At 37.9% G+C, this 15,390-nt stretch overlaps 3 protein-coding genes across 6 annotated transcripts; 1 reads left to right on the top strand and 2 right to left on the bottom strand.

The window, feature by feature from the left end:
- Positions 1–324: 324 nt before the first annotated feature.
- On the bottom strand, positions 325–2,503 carry AT5G44760 (C2 domain-containing protein; the record flags this gene model as incomplete). Its single annotated transcript, NM_123843.1, has 5 exons — positions 325–403; positions 540–631; positions 763–939; positions 1,360–1,713; positions 1,769–2,503. 5 exons carry the CDS (start codon positions 2,501–2,503, stop codon positions 325–327), a joined length of 1,437 nt encoding a protein of 478 aa, NP_199289.1.
- Positions 2,504–2,919: 416 nt separating this feature from the next.
- On the bottom strand, positions 2,920–10,482 carry REV1 (DNA-directed DNA polymerase). Of its 2 annotated transcripts, none has more exons than NM_001125901.2 (24): positions 10,254–10,482; positions 9,900–10,044; positions 9,598–9,713; positions 9,445–9,521; positions 8,799–9,289; positions 8,441–8,584; positions 8,062–8,194; positions 7,874–7,962; positions 7,747–7,797; positions 7,464–7,667; positions 7,174–7,293; positions 6,696–6,788; positions 6,504–6,575; positions 6,335–6,421; positions 6,097–6,180; positions 5,892–5,964; positions 5,483–5,551; positions 5,243–5,341; positions 4,746–5,000; positions 4,579–4,652; positions 3,888–4,456; positions 3,702–3,762; positions 3,445–3,552; positions 2,920–3,318 (listed from the first exon to the last, which is right to left on the bottom strand). In NM_001125901.2, the coding sequence occupies exons 1-23, from the start codon at positions 10,418–10,420 to the stop codon at positions 3,508–3,510; spliced, it is 3,318 nt and encodes a 1,105-aa protein (NP_001119373.1). In that variant the 5' UTR covers positions 10,421–10,482; the 3' UTR covers positions 2,920–3,318; positions 3,445–3,507. The 2 variants fall into 2 exon arrangements, with proteins under 2 accessions (NP_001119373.1, NP_199288.4); NM_123842.5 differs by having other exon boundaries at positions 6,516–6,575.
- Positions 10,483–11,192: 710 nt separating this feature from the next.
- On the top strand, positions 11,193–15,356 carry POLH (Y-family DNA polymerase H). Of its 3 annotated transcripts, none has more exons than NM_123841.5 (14): positions 11,193–11,385; positions 11,667–11,787; positions 11,878–11,989; positions 12,084–12,254; positions 12,339–12,503; positions 12,578–12,681; positions 12,919–13,038; positions 13,239–13,362; positions 13,556–13,669; positions 13,751–13,966; positions 14,069–14,168; positions 14,260–14,390; positions 14,645–14,764; positions 14,842–15,356. In NM_123841.5, the coding sequence occupies exons 1-14, from the start codon at positions 11,310–11,312 to the stop codon at positions 15,184–15,186; spliced, it is 2,019 nt and encodes a 672-aa protein (NP_568638.2). In that variant the 5' UTR covers positions 11,193–11,309; the 3' UTR covers positions 15,187–15,356. The 3 variants fall into 3 exon arrangements, with proteins under 3 accessions (NP_568638.2, NP_851130.1, NP_001332153.1); NM_180799.2 differs by having other exon boundaries at positions 11,207–11,385; positions 11,878–11,948; positions 14,842–15,320; NM_001344572.1 differs by having other exon boundaries at positions 11,210–11,787.
- Positions 15,357–15,390: the final 34 nt, after the last annotated feature.

Genomic DNA, 15,390 nt, shown 5'->3' with positions numbered 1-15,390 from the left:
TAAGCCCAACAATAGCGGAATAAAAAGTTTTTGTTAATCGGACAGATATATAATTAAACAATATATATTCGAAAATATTGAATATAACTAAATTTTCAAAACCATAATCGTAGCACTAGTTAAGTTTGCTAAATACTAATATATTAAAAAAACAAACAAAAAAAAGAAATTCTAATATTACAAAAGGAAGAAAACCAAAGAAACGTGTAAGAGTTGAAGGAAACAAAAATATAACTAAAAACAATTCACAACATGCTATCAGCTCTTGAAGGCAATCTCCTAAAGAAGTTTTGTGGAACGGAAGGAATATCAAAAACCCTAAGCCTAGGGTGTCTCATGACGTAGAACGCAAGCAAAGTCATTAGCAGTTTCATGGAGACTAAGAAGATTACTCCACAAGCCACTAAACAAAACATCGAAAACAGAAACGTTGCCCTAGGATCTCTCCAACTCAACAAATTCTTCACTCTCTCTCCTTGTGTTGCCAAATCACATAAACCATCATCATCCTCCCTGCAATTCCTCTTAACCTATCGTACCTGTTCCTAACCAAATCCGCAGATCTTGCGCTTGGAAACCCATCGAATTCCTCGTCTAGCTCATCGGGTAAAGCCGAATCTGCTTTAGATAGCTTTATATCCATGTGAGGAGGATGTCTCGGTCTCAAATGATATCGAAACCATACAAAAGGAGACTGGTGACTCAGTGCTTAGGGAGAAAAATGACGAACAAGAAGATAAAGTGAACGAGAATTGTTGTTACCGGACTCTTCCATTTGCATACCGAATCAAACCAAATCCAAGAATCAATAAACGTTGTGAAGAAACTCACAATTCTTTCGAAATGAGCTCTGCCTCTTCGTAAACACCAAATGTTAGATCCGAAATCGAGCATATACTCAATTACATCTCTTCCTAGAGGCGGCTCACTCCGACCTAGCTTCAAACAGAGTATGTGTGTTGCTTGATGCCTAAGACTGTCTAGTTGGTATATAGACAACGGAGTTAGGTAATGCATTTCAGGTAGCAACGGTTCTGAGTATTTCTGAAGCATATCTATAGTCGAAATACATGAGAATCGAATCGCGAGCTGAATCTCTCCCATTTTCTTCACACCGTCCGGTTTTAAAACAATGAGCGGATACGAATGCGTGTAGATCCTCTCCGTTTCGAGTGTGGACAAACGTATCCTGATTTTACCAATTCTCGAGTCTTTTTCACCATTTGAGTTTCCAGGTACTTATAGATGTAGATTGTCGAACACGGCAACGGTTATTACGGTATAAGGATCATAAACCTCCCAAGTATACTGCTCGCTCCATTTTGGGCTTAAACTATCTACAATCGTCCTTGTTCTCACCCATTTTTGCCCATATTTCGCCACGCAATATGCATCGGTGGTGCCTCGACCATCTCGGGACTTCATCGGAATCGAACCAGATGCACTGATGACTCCGAGCACCAATACACCAATAGTTGGAGTCCATAGAAGCTTAGCAGAAGCTCTGTAGTCACTGCTATACTGAATCGACTCATCAAGCACATGGTATCCTCCGTCCAATGAAACCCGCAAATGAATCCTCCCTGCGAATCCCGAGTCCCCAACGCGCTCCAGGTTATACCATAGAGCCGGTACAGGTCCCGGCAATACCCGTCTCTCAACCTGAGACAACTTTATCTCACATAGACCTAAACACTCTTCTTTTTGACCTACCTTATTTTCCAAGCTAAGTAACAAACTATCTTCAAACGGCTCAACCGCAACAAACATCATATCCTCGTTCCAAAACTGGACTCATTGTTCGACTCTGCGAAACCCGACTCCTCACAACAACATTTCCTACAAACCCTTTTACTAAAACCTCCGGATTTGTTCTGTTTCCTTGCAACAGAACCAAAACTTGAGCCTCTATAACATTGACTCGCAAATACCATAACCTCGGAGATAGATACACTTTAGACCGCACAATCACCGCGTTTTCTCCAGTCACTGTAGCCGAATCCGAATGCCAAGCCTCAGGGCAAACTTCATCGGCTTGTGTCCCCATCCATACAGATACCATAACCTCTTCTCCAAATCTGTTCGCATTTCTATCTTCTAACCTATCCCATTGTGGAGCCAATGGACTATCCGGTGGGATACGTGTAGGAATCTCAGCCACCTCGAATCTACACTGTCCAATAATCTCTTCTTCGTTCATCTTCATGGTCACTTCCAACATATTTCCTTGAAGACGATCACTATTAAAGGCGAAAACTTCGTCGAACTCCAGATTAGGGTAAGGGTTTGTGCTACGTTTCGTTCTTCCTTTGTATCTACCGATTGTTACTTCAACGAATAAGTCGTTGGAAGGTAAAGCTCGAGCCTTAACGATTCGGATGTAGAGGAAGGTCATGCGTTCGACGAGGTCAAATGATGACGTTAGCATGTCACCGCCGGGAATTGATCTTCGGCCGCCGATTTTGGGACATGTTTCCTTAAGAGAGAAGTCGTGCTCTGCCATCTTTTTGTTGTTGTTGTTATTGTTGTTATTGTGATTCAAAGTTGCCAATTGAAGCGTTTGTGTTTACATAGTAGAAAATGTTATGAAGATTTGTTTGTAGTTTTGAAATCTTTTCTTAAGAGAAAATGGTGGGGTTTAAGATAAAGATTTACAGTAAAAGTTGAGATTTTCTTGTGAGATATATCAAAAGGCAAAAACATATTTACCGTTTTTCGATGATAATTTGGAAGTTCGAAAAATTCATTTCATTAGTAAACATAAATGACGTTTATAATTGTGAGTTAGAATCTCAACTGTTGGATTTTATTTTGCTTTGAAGAGAGAAGACGTTACCAACCACTGATTTCATATAGGGTACAAAATATTAGAGATTAGAGAATATGTATCCTTTGTTTTTGTCGTAAATATTTTTTTTTAACAAACAAAAAAATTTACTTGGGGAATTATCCTTCTACAATTGTTCATTCATCCAGAGAATAAATTATCGTTTTTAAAAATAAAGACAATTCATGAACAAGGAACTAGGTGATATATTAGCTCGTGTCATGGGAAGAAATGATTATCAAGTTCAGTTACATTTCTATGAACAGAGAAAAGCAGTGGCTCCTAATGGCTCTGCACTTTGAGATTTGAATCACTTCCATATCTCATTGTGCAAATGCAACAATAAGTGCTTTCGAGACTCCATTTCACACGCGGATTTGCAGCAGCTAGCCTTCTATTGCCCAAAAATCTTCCCGAGTTTGGTTTGCTTAAGCTGCTTCGTGTATTGTCCGTGTGCGTTCACCATGATGCCCTTCAGAATCCACATTGTCCTATTAAAGTTAAATCCCAAGTTTAGTTCTATTCACAGATCTTGTTGGTAAGGACCACAACAATGTTTCACCCTATAACACTTACAATGAATCTTAACCGATCAGAAGGGACGAAGGTAAATGTACCTGCAAGTATACATTCTTTTATAGCATCCAGCCAGACTTCAGTCCAACCTCAGTGAAGACCTTTCATGGTATACTCAAGCTTCCTCCATAGTGTTCACTGATCGAGGCCTATGCAAAGAAGGAAGTCTCATTACTTTGCCAATTTCGAATTTTCCCAAATGATTCAGTTCAGGATGTAGCTTGTATCCATGGTTTAAATTCTGACTTTTTTTTTCTTTCGTAGTGATTTATAATGTCGATGGAACCTTTTCACTGACCTGAATAAAGGGAGACAATATCTCATAGACTTGTAGGAAAAGCTGGCTCCTTGCTGCTAATCTGGAGGTAAAAGTATAATCATCACCAAAAGTGGTAATAATCTAAGATGAAAAATCAAAGAAATCAAATGTATCATAACTCATAACTAAGGTAACATACAGGTGCAAGAAAGATCTCTGCAATACCTTTTCAGAAGTCGGAAGCAGAGATATATCTCCTCAATATCACCTCCTACCTTGAGGTTAATGTACTGTTTAAGAAGTTCACACACATCGTAAATAGCTTTGTCCAAATCACTGGCACTTGCTGCATCAGGAAAACTACTCATTTCTGAAATAGCGTGTTGCAGGACTAGGGATAACATGGGCCTTGACTGAGCAACCTTGAAGTATATCGCTGAAAGTTTTTCCATAGTACAATTGCCACTAACTTTGAACTTCTCTGTCCAAAGAGGAGGATTCCCAAACCAAAGAGAGCTAAATGATAATCCAATCTCATTCTCAGTGCCCTTTAAATCTATTGGTTCCTCATCTTGTTTCTTACAAGTCTCCTTGGGAACATCTGATGATGACTGTTGTCTCCTGTGTGAAGGAAATGCTCCCAATACGTCAGCTCTCAACTCTTCAGGTAATTCTTGTAACACAGAGACGTCGACTTGACTAAGGGATGAAGGCAACAAATCCGTCATTTCTATTGTATGCTGATTAGACGTTCTGGCAATGGAAGGATGCGGCACATATGGTTCTTTATATTCCTAATTTTGGAAATATAACGAAAACTCTTAGAAGTCTATACTCATTTTCAGGGTTCTACTGTTGAGAATAGCCAAACATATGTGAAATGAATCGTTCCAAGAATGAATAGCAGGATCTTTACCTTTTCTCCAGAGGTGCTCAAGCCATGTATCTTAACTGAGAGAGATTTTAATTCTTTAATGCTAGCAGCAGTGCCTATGGGAAGAAAAAGTAATCATCTCAGGTGCACTGCACTGGGGAAAAAACATTTATTTTCATCATGCTTCTGATACAGCTGACATAACTAACCATCCAAGGAGACATGTGGAGAGTTGCAGTTGATTCTTCTTTTGCCTCGTTTTTTCTCAATCAACTCAAACAGCTTCCCACCGTAGGTTCCATCTAATTCTGAAAGGAGCTCTGGAGGAAGGTTCTCTAGAACTTCCATGTCGAGATAACACATGGGCGGTAAGGATGAATTTGTATCACCTGACTGAATTGAAGATTCTTCTGAATTAGATTCTCGGAGTCTAGAAACTCCACCAGTAACAGGCCTGTTACAATCTGTCACAAGACAATAAGTAAGTCAGAAGTTTTTCGCAGCTAGGGCGTAAGTAAGAGCTCTTCATTTCTAGACCCATAACAACAAAAAAGGAAAGAAAAAAGAAAACCGACTTTGGGTCAGAATATTTTCTTTTCACAGACATACTAATACATTCTCGAAGAGAACGTCGGGTTTGTTATCAAAGACATATATAGCAAATAAGCACGTCTTTCTGGGCATCACTTGTAAAGGTTTTATTTACCTGAGTTTTCCCTAACCTTTGCAGCAAAAACATTATCATCTTGTTCTATTTGGACAACGGCAGGTGCAGAGCTGAGCCATGATTTCAGAGTCCTTGAACCTAAGAAACAAATAGAAATGAATAGGGAGAGACTACAATGTTTAAATCCCTTTTCTTTTCAAGAATATTTACCAGAAATGCATTAATTTCTTATGTAACAAATCATAGTGAACCCTAGAGTTTAATTTCCTTAGAACTAACCTTTATTAGAAGGATCTGCACTGTCAAGCTTAGAGACCTGAAGCCCAACCCCACGAACTTCCTTTACATCTATCTCAAGAGAGAAAAAAGTTGACGGTTAATCATGGAAGATGCATGCAAGAATTAGATGTTATCAAGGAGTCAATAGCAAGTAATAGATTCCTGTAGGACGTTCAGTCTCAAGGACCAACTTTCTACCTTTCCTGCAGAGTTAGATAGAACAACTCTGCAATTTTTACCTTAAATTGGTCTCACAGGTTCATTTAATCTTTCAAACTAGTCTCATCCATCTTTTATAAAATTTGAAAATTCAACTAAGCTGCGTCTTGCATGTGAGGAAGGACTCGATAGATGCTCAGTAAATCGCAACTGCAAAACCATCTTTTCAAAGCAGCTGAGACGCACTTACCCAAGCAAAATGACCCAAACAACTTCTTTGAAATCCTCTGCAGAACTTCTATGTCATCTGTAGCAGCAGGCACCTATAGCATCAATGATAAAAAAAATAATCAGCCAGGCTTTAAGGATTACACAGGTATATATGAAAAATATCGCACGTGATATCTGTGAGATAAAATAATACTGTCATCCTAATTTCCATTGTAACAACTCACCGTGATGGAGCGACTCAGATTGTCACAGTCTCCACAACCCATATACTTTGTAGGTTCTTCAGCATCTTTTTTTCTCTTTTTTATCTGCAGTAACAACAGAGCGCAAGCATTCACTATAGTTTCTTTTCGTGATGAATGATGTCACTCGAAGATGGTATATACTACCCAATGCGATGACTACTATCAAAGCAAAAACCTAAATATTCTACAAAAATGAAACTAAGAGAAGGCAGAAAACCTTAAGAGTAAAAGTGCGTCCTATCATTTCACATCCTTGCAGACGCAAAGAAACTTCTTTGCATAGGCATTGGAGGAAGTGTTGAACCTGCAACCATCAACAACCACACATATTCTTAGCTAACATCAAATGAATAATGTTTGGGAAAAAACAACAAGACATTATTCACGAGAATAAAGACGTCTTGCTGATCTCTGAACCGCACACCCCAATTCACTTCAGCCCCTATGGACTTACTCTCCTGTACACATAAAATCTTAAAGTTACTGGTTGAGAATATACATATCAAAAGAAAAATATCACCTACAGAGAGAAAAACGATGAATGTGAAACAAGTGAGCGAGTCAACAGCTAAGCAGACCTGCACTGCTGTAACTGACCGTAGGTCTAGTCCTCTGCTATAACTCCAAAGCATCTCGCCGGTTTTTACCCCAAAATCCTTTTGAAGAGAATCCTACAAAACTCGATAGGATATTTCTGGTATAGCTTAACAAAGTTGTCTGTAGATAACAATTATTAACTAAGAAGAAACAGTAGTCTTCAAAGGCAAGTATCATATTAAATAAAACTACCTATGGTGTTTTGCTTAACTTCAGAACCAATTTCAATATAAAGCTTAAGTAAAGAAATTGGTGCCGAACTGTTTCATAGAAAATTTCTTCTTAACAGCGATTGATAATGTCTACATATTATACAAGAACCACATGCTCTTTTAAGACCAAATCGATCAAAAATATTTTGGCTTCACAGGTGGCCCAACAATTACTGGTCAACAAAACGATAATGTTAACAATTGAATAGCAACCAGACATGTCCATAACCACAAAAATGGGTTTTACCTTGGAAATCAAACGTAACTGCCCACAGGTTTGAATATTTTGCTTCACCAGCTTCTCCTTCAACACAGAACCTACACCAGGTAGTGTCCCGACTGGAAGCTGATCCAAGAACTCCTCTACCTGCAAAAATGGCAGACACTATCAGCTAACCGAAATTTATCCAAAATGGATTCTGCAATCAAGAAACTAACCAGTAACCACTGCTCATATACCTCTTTCCACTGATTACGAGTCAGAAACAAACACATATACCAAAAGATAGAAAGCTGTTTATAGAAAGCAGTAAGCACCTTCTCAGCAGAAATATAAAGTTGACCGGCTGGTTTAGCAACTCTGGTAGCAAGACGAGCCATTAGCATAGTACCGCCTATTCCAGCACTTGCACTGCATCCAGTAGTCTCAAGGATCTCATTCCTTATTGTCGAGGCTAAAACTTCGGTTTCTACATCACTCAAATCTGAGACATCTAAAAACGCTTCATCGCAGCTTAGCGCCTAAATTCCAAAAAATAAACATAAATGTTAACAATAAATAAACACCAGCAACTGAAAAAATATCTTTTTGAAGGCTGACCTGGACTTTTCTGCAATGCCTATGCAAGATGTCATAAAACTGATCAGCTACCTGCAATTGATTTACAATGTCAAACAAGCTGGACGGATGTGACAATATACAATAGGCACTCAATTCTAACAAGTACCTCTTCGTAGGCTTCAAAGTTGTAAGGAACAATAACAAGCTGAGGGCAAAGGTCTTTTGCATGTCTTACAAACATACCTGCCTTCACTCCTAGATAAAGAAAATGACATCAAATTAGTATAAAAACAGAAAGGTCAGGACCCCGAGCGCAACCAAACTTAAGAGAGATTACTTTCGTATAAGACAGACCATAAGCCCGCGCTGGATAGTTTGCAGATGAAATTTCAGCCGTTCCTTTTGGGTTATCTGAGTGACATACAGCTACCGGCTTGTCGTGTAATTCAAGACGGTTCTTGATTACCACTGACACAAAGAAGCAATCCTGGAAATATTTCACAGATTCAAATAACTAGAATGCAACAAATGAAAGTCAGAACAAAAAAAATGCAATCCTAGAATCACAAACTTCAAGCATTTATTTCACTGTCTTTTATGGCCAATTTCATGCTAAGATAGCTATTGTGCTGCGGGAAAATGCAGAATCGAAGAATTGGCCACGGCTTTCTTTTATTTCCTTTACTTTTAGAAAGCAGAAGATAAATAAAATAGCCTAGATTGAGGAAATTACCAAATCAATGTGGATAATGGTTGACTTCTTGGCCATTTCAGCTGTATTCTGGCCTGAATCTGCCCATTTAAGTCCATTGGAAGAGCCATGAAATCTTTTACGGTACCTGTTCCTCCATGTTCCAATAAAATGCAGCCTTGAATTCTGCAGAACAAAAAAAATACATATAGAGAAAGCATCTTCAGAATCTTCATTGGAACAATACTATCCATCCAATTATTTGTAGTTATATAAACTGGCAATGAGACTCTTACTTTCAGCTGAAAGGACTTTTAATACAGGCGTACTATCTCAGGCAGAGATCATTGTTTATTTTTCAGAAGAAACCAGCAGATAATGAATCTATTGTAAGTTGTACCTTAAAGTAGTTTTCTACAAAATTAGGGTCCTCGAGAGTTGAATGACGCCTTGTAGAAGATCCAGCAGCAGTTGCAATTGATTTGCCACCATTCTTCCCATTTGCATGAACGGACTTGTTGTCTGAAGTGGAATGAAGATTAGTAGTGGATTGAAGTTCACTACTAACTTCTTTTTCTTCTATGTCATAATTACCAAGTCCTTCTGCATTCATTTCAGAAGATTTCAGATCACCAGTTCCTGTTTGTTCTGTCAGTTCTGGAGTAGTGTTCTCGATATAAACGCCATCAATTTCATCATCGATGTGGTCCCTTGCTTCCTCTGAATCATCTGCTCTAATTGAACTTCCTTCTTCAGCTTCACTGTATCCAGTATCAGGCTGAAAAGATGTAACCGGCGAAGCCATCTGAGGGGTCAAATGGCTTCTGGGTGCAAAAAAGGCAGACAACTTTGGCTGGGTATCATTTAGTTGATCTAGCTGGTAAGGAACCCCTGTGATGCGATGGCATTGAATCAGATGATTAAATAGATTGTGTGCAAGATAAATGAATGCATACGAAGTTGACAGTAGACAATGATCAAATCCAAACATTTATACTTATGTCTACATGATTTAACTGAAACTAAATCATCTTGTATAGACTTACAGCCCAGAAGTCTGTTGGCAGAGATAGAGTCCACTATCCATGTAGGTTTCACAACAGGTAATCCTCTGCTGAATGTCCTGATTGGAAACAAAAATCCATTATAAGACACGAACTTGCAAGAAATTAGCGAAGAATTTTAAAGAAACAACTAACCTAAGATTCTTGACTTTACTATCTGGAAGGTTGCTGCAAATGATATGTGTAACAGAACGCCTAGAAAAGTAGTTCTCAAATCTTCCACCATACTTCATCATGTATCCTTTCAACTCCTACACAGATCTAGACACTGTTAAATCACATATAACCCACCAGCAAAACTGCACTACAACAAATTCTAAGGTTTATTCACCTGCAACAGTTTGTACGATATAAGAGTTAAGCCATTTCAAATCAGGAAAGAACTAGAAACCAACAAAATTGAAAATGGGTAGAAACCAAAGCAATAGAGCTTAAACCTGATGAGAAGGAATAGTGAACCCATCCACAAAGATTGAAACCCCTTGGAAAATAAGTTTCTCAGAACCCGAAACACCACGAGAAGCAGCAGAAGCCTCAGTCTCAAATTGGTTCTGAAGTTTCCTATTTTTCACTTCCATGTAACTAACATCAAAAACATAAAAAAAATAATCAACAACCACGATAGTATAACAATGCTTAACGCATCTTACTTCATTCTAACTTCATAAAATTTCCAAAATTCAATCTTTCTCAGAACATCACTTTTCAGAGGGAAAGTTTCAACTTTTACATGGGAATTTCAAAATCTAACCACTACCCAACACTAAAATGGCAGAGAATGATAGAAAGACCTTCCGAAATCGGAGAAAGGAGAAGACCGGAAAGAAGAACGAGAAGAAGCAGCGCCCCATGCCGCGCCTAGGGTTTTCTGATTGCTCGGATTATTATTCTTCTTAGACTTCTTGTTACTTCCACTGCCACTATTGTTTGAAGAATTTGAACCCAAGCTACGCTTCATTGTTGTTGTTGGGGAGGAATCTCAACGAGACGGAGAAGAAGAAGCATTCAACGAAATTTTCCAATTTGTAAAGTCACAACCTGTGAGTGGTTTATATACTAAAACACAAACATTTTCAGATTAGTACTTAAACTTGTATATACTTCCAAAAATCCCCATAAGTTTTAATTTTTACAGTTATAATTTAATACCTAATTTTTTTATTTTATTTTTGTAATCATAAACATAATTGAGAGAAAATTGTTTTTCTTGAATCCAAATCTTTAGTTAGTGAAGATTATCTAGCCAAATTTAATGAGCAATAAAAATCGACATTTCACAATAATAGTGAAATTAATAATAGTAGTGAACAAATAGTAATGGATGAAAAAAACATGACCCATATTATTTTTATGATTGTTTTATATAAATAAAAATAAACTCAATAAAAATTTTATGTAATGAATAAATATTAAATATTTTATCTATACTTTTTGTTTATCTACCGAACGATCAACCATAATTCGAAAGATGCAGCTTGATGTCCATAATTTTGTTACCACACTAAATCTCTAAAAACAACAATGTCAATCTTCAACCTATTTTTACAAATAATTTGACACGGCAAATTTGGAGAAATATTTAGGGTTTGAGATCATTACAATGAATTTCATGTTTTGTTGTCAAATTACTTGTGTTCTAAACGGGTTATTTTGCAAAGTTTAGTTTCTTTGAGGGTTCGTTTTGAAACTTTCTCATTTTATTAATCTGTCTCGCTTTTTCTCCTAATTATTATTTTCGCGCGCTATTCATCAGTCATCATCCCCAAGAAACCCCTCTTTCGGTGGTAAAAACTCTCTCTCTCTCTCTCTCTCTCCCTCTGATTTCTGCGGAGATTTCTGAAATAGAAATGCCGGTAGCGAGACCGGAAGCATCGGATGCTAGAGTTATCGCTCATGTCGACATGGATTGCTTCTACGTTCAAGGTCCTTCTCTCTCTAACCCGAATTGTATTCAGCCACTAGACGCTTTAGTGAGAGAAAGCAAAGCTTTTTAACACTTTTTTTGAACTTTTTAGCTTTGTTGGAATTTTGGGTTTCAATCGAATTTTAATAACGGTTTCTTTTCTTTTTTTTTCTCGTTGGCGTTTGTTTTAGGGATTTGGGAAATTACCAAATACCAAAAAGTGTGCTTTTTTGTTTCTATTTTATCAAAATGTCTCCTTTACTTACCTGGTTAAGGGATTTTTTTATGAGTGAGTGATTAGTGGAGCAGAGGAAGCAACCGGAGTTGCGAGGACTGCCTAGTGCAGTTGTACAGTACAATGAATGGCAAGGTGGTGGTTTGATTGCTGTTAGTTACGAAGCACGTAAATGTGGCGTAAAGCGGTTAGTGTGTAATTACAGAAATGCTTCTTTCCCCCAATTGTATCAATCTTTTGAGGATAGGGAAAAATTGTGTTTTGGGTTAATGTTCAGGTCGATGAGAGGTGATGAGGCTAAAGCTGCTTGTCCTCAGATTCAATTGGTTCAAGTTCCTGTGGCTCGTGGTAAAGCTGACCTTAATTTATATCGCAGTGCCGGTTCTGAGGTTGATGGAAGTGGAAGTTATTATTATACTGTTTGTGTTTGTCTAAACAATGACATTTGCTAAATTCATCTCATTCTATGTGTTGTCGCTGCAGGTGGTTTCGATTCTAGCAAAAAGCGGAAAATGTGAGAGGGCTTCGATTGATGAAGTGTATCTTGACCTCACTGATGCAGCAGAAAGCATGCTTGCTGATGCACCTCCAGAGAGTTTGGAATTGATAGATGAGGAAGTTCTTAAATCCCATATTCTTGGAATGAACAGAGAGGTCTGTTTTGGTGTCTTTTAGTCTCCAACAAAAGTATAGTCGATAGTCAATATTATGATCTGAATTTATTTATTTTACTTTCAGGATGGAGATGATTTCAAGGAGAGTGTCCGCAATTGGATTTGTCGAGAAGATGCTGATCGACGTGATAAGTTATTAAGTTGTGGAATTATCATTGTTGCAGAACTCCGGAAACAGGTGCTTAAGGAGACTGAGTTTACTTGTTCTGCTGGCATAGCCCATAACAAGGCAAGAAGCTATTTTATTTTGTTTTCCTTTTATCGCTTGTATGGCGAGTAATAACATATAACTTCAACAAGCAGATGCTAGCCAAACTTGCTAGTGGAATGAACAAACCTGCGCAGCAGACAGTTGTACCATATGCAGCTGTACAGGAATTACTAAGTTCCTTGCCAATAAAGAAAATGTAAGTAAGTTTCAATAGTGTATTGATCACAACACATATTTTCGTAGGAGAACTTTTAGTATTTGTCACATTCTACGGAATACACTTAAATATTTGCGTCAGTATCAACACAGCTGTGTTTTATAAGATGTAAGACAGTCCAAAGTTGTGTATTGCATCTTTTATCGCTGTCCCAGGATCATAAAATTTTCAGTTAGTGCTGGTAATCATTGAGCTCTAATTAGACATAACGTGCAGGAAACAACTGGGAGGAAAGCTGGGCACTAGCTTGCAAACTGACTTGGGAGTTGACACAGTAGGGGACTTGCTGCAATTTTCTGAAACGAAGCTACAAGAACATTACGGAGTAAATACTGGGTAATAGCTTTGGAAAAGATAGAATTTTTGTTGTCCTGGACTCGTAGGCTATTGTAGATTGTTCATTATTTGATTAGTACCTTCTAGCATACTAAATTCCCAATAGTTGCTTATTTGCTTGATAATAGAAATTTAAAGACATGCAACTCGTGCTTGTTTGTCTATTAATACGTTTTTCTGATTTTTCCCCCGACTTGTAGTACTTGGTTATGGAATATAGCAAGAGGGATCAGTGGAGAAGAAGTGCAAGGTCGCCTTCTCCCCAAAAGTCATGGTTCTGGAAAGACATTTCCCGGACCTCGTGCTTTGAAGTCACTCTCAACTGTAAGAGTAGAATCTCAACAATGCACTTCTTTTCCCTTTGCTATCAGTTGCTCTAGTTGATAGGTCATAACTGAAAGTGCTTATAGAGGTGAAACGTTTTGGAAAAATAGTAGCAAAAGTATCCCCTTTTTATCTTCAATCATATCATAGAACTAGTTTTTAGAATAAGTGTTGTGTTCTCTTATATTTCTAGGTTCAGCATTGGCTGAATCAGCTTTCCGAGGAACTAAGCGAGCGCCTCGGTTCTGACTTGGAGCAGAATAAGCGGATTGCAAGCACCCTTACCCTTCATGCTAGCGCTTTCAGAGTACCTACTTCTCTTGTTATATATCATTTTTCTCTGCGAAGACTACGACTTAAAACATATTTTTCCTGAAAAATATTGCAGTCAAAGGATTCAGATTCTCATAAGAAATTTCCTTCAAAATCATGTCCTATGAGATATGGAGTAACCAAGATCCAAGAAGATGCCTTTAACTTGTTCCAAGCTGCCTTACGTGAGTACATGGGATCCTTCGGGATCAAACCTCAAGGAAATAAGCTAGAGACATGGAGGATAACAGGTCTTTCTGTTTCAGCGAGTAAAATTGTTGATATACCATCTGTAAGTTCTTAGAGCCATTAAATGTCTTCTACTTACTTATCTCTTTCAAACATTGGTTGGTTTCTTCACTGATTTGGTAGGAGTGATATCTTATTACTGTAGGGAACAAGCTCGATCATGAGATATTTTCAAAGTCAACCTACTGTTCCTTCTCGTTCAGCAGATGGTTGTGTTCAAGGAAATGTAGCGATGACTGCTTCAGGTATTCTAGAGTATTTCTGTATATTTTCAGAACTTTCTACTTCTCTTGATTCTGGTACTTAATGTCGTGATCTAATCTGCAACTGGTGCAGCTAGCGAAGGATGTTCAGAACAGAGGTCAACAGAAACTCAAGCAGCAATGCCTGAAGTAGACACCGGTGTAACTTATACTTTGCCTAATTTTGAAAACCAAGATAAAGACATTGATCTAGTCTCCGAAAAGGTATCAGCTCTCATTTCCCTTTACTCTAAAGCATATTTTAGGCCTTTCTTAGAGGTGTGATCTAGCAAAAAGGCTAAACATATTTAGGCTCAATTACGTTCTCAGTTTCAACTTTCAAAGGAGCTTCTTTAGTAATTATAACTGGTAACGAAGTGATTGGTTAGGCCCTGTAGTGTTTGAATGACTCAAGAGCTTATATATATGTTCTTAAATTGTGTATCCTTGAAGAACCAATTCCACACATTCCTTGTCAGGATGTTGTCTCTTGTCCATCAAACGAAGCAACGGATGTTTCTACCCAATCAGAATCAAACAAAGGCACACAGACAAAGAAAATTGGGCGGAAGATGAACAACTCGAAAGAAAAGAATCGGGTACGCAATATATTGCTTTGTTTGGTGCACGAAAAGCTTCTACCTTTACTGAGATTTGTTTGCTTGTTTGTTCTCAGGGAATGCCTTCAATTGTCGATATCTTTAAGAATTACAATGCAACACCTCCATCAAAACAAGAGACTCAAGAAGATTCCACAGTGTCATCAGCCAGTAAAAGAGCAAAGTTAAGTAGCAGCAGCCATAATAGTCAAGTGAATCAAGAGGTAGAAGAGAGTAGAGAAACAGATTGGGGATATAAGACTGATGAAATCGATCAGTCAGTTTTCGATGAATTACCGGTTGAGATTCAACGAGAACTCAGGAGTTTCCTACGCACCAATAAGCAGTTTAACACCGGTAAAAGCAAAGGTGATGGTTCTACTTCAAGCATTGCTCATTATTTTCCACCATTGAATAGATAGATCTAAGCTCCTTTGTCTCTGTTGTTGACTGTATATAGTGTAGTCCTTGTCTACCTTAGATTTGGTCTTGTATCTTGAGTACTACAGATATATTATGCTTAAATCCTATTAAAAATGTCATTTTTGAGCAATAGAAAAACTAAATATATATATATCGTCTTTAAAATCCATCGAGACCTCTTGTTTTTTATGGTATGCACAGTG

This window comes from Arabidopsis thaliana, chromosome 5 (assembly GCF_000001735.4).
Source record: "Arabidopsis thaliana chromosome 5, partial sequence".
In the NCBI taxonomy this organism is placed as follows: Eukaryota; Viridiplantae; Streptophyta; class Magnoliopsida; order Brassicales; family Brassicaceae; genus Arabidopsis; species Arabidopsis thaliana.
This window is presented reverse-complemented; position numbering and strand designations above follow the sequence as displayed.

Coding starts and splice junctions, on each gene's coding strand:
- REV1 (NM_001125901.2), bottom strand. CDS start 10,420: ATGAAGCGTAGCTTGGGTTCAAATTCTTCAAACAATAGTGGCAGTGGA. Junction 10,045..10,253: donor CCTTTCTCCGATTTCGGAAG/GTCTTTCTATCA, acceptor TTTTGATGTTAG/TTACATGGAAGTGAAAAATA. Junction 4,653..4,745: donor TCCACATGTCTCCTTGGATG/GTTAGTTATGTC, acceptor TTCTTCCCATAG/GCACTGCTGCTAGCATTAAA.
- POLH (NM_123841.5), top strand. CDS start 11,310: ATGCCGGTAGCGAGACCGGAAGCATCGGATGCTAGAGTTATCGCTCAT. Junction 13,039..13,238: donor CATTACGGAGTAAATACTGG/GTAATAGCTTTG, acceptor CCCGACTTGTAG/TACTTGGTTATGGAATATAG. Junction 13,967..14,068: donor AAATTGTTGATATACCATCT/GTAAGTTCTTAG, acceptor TTATTACTGTAG/GGAACAAGCTCGATCATGAG.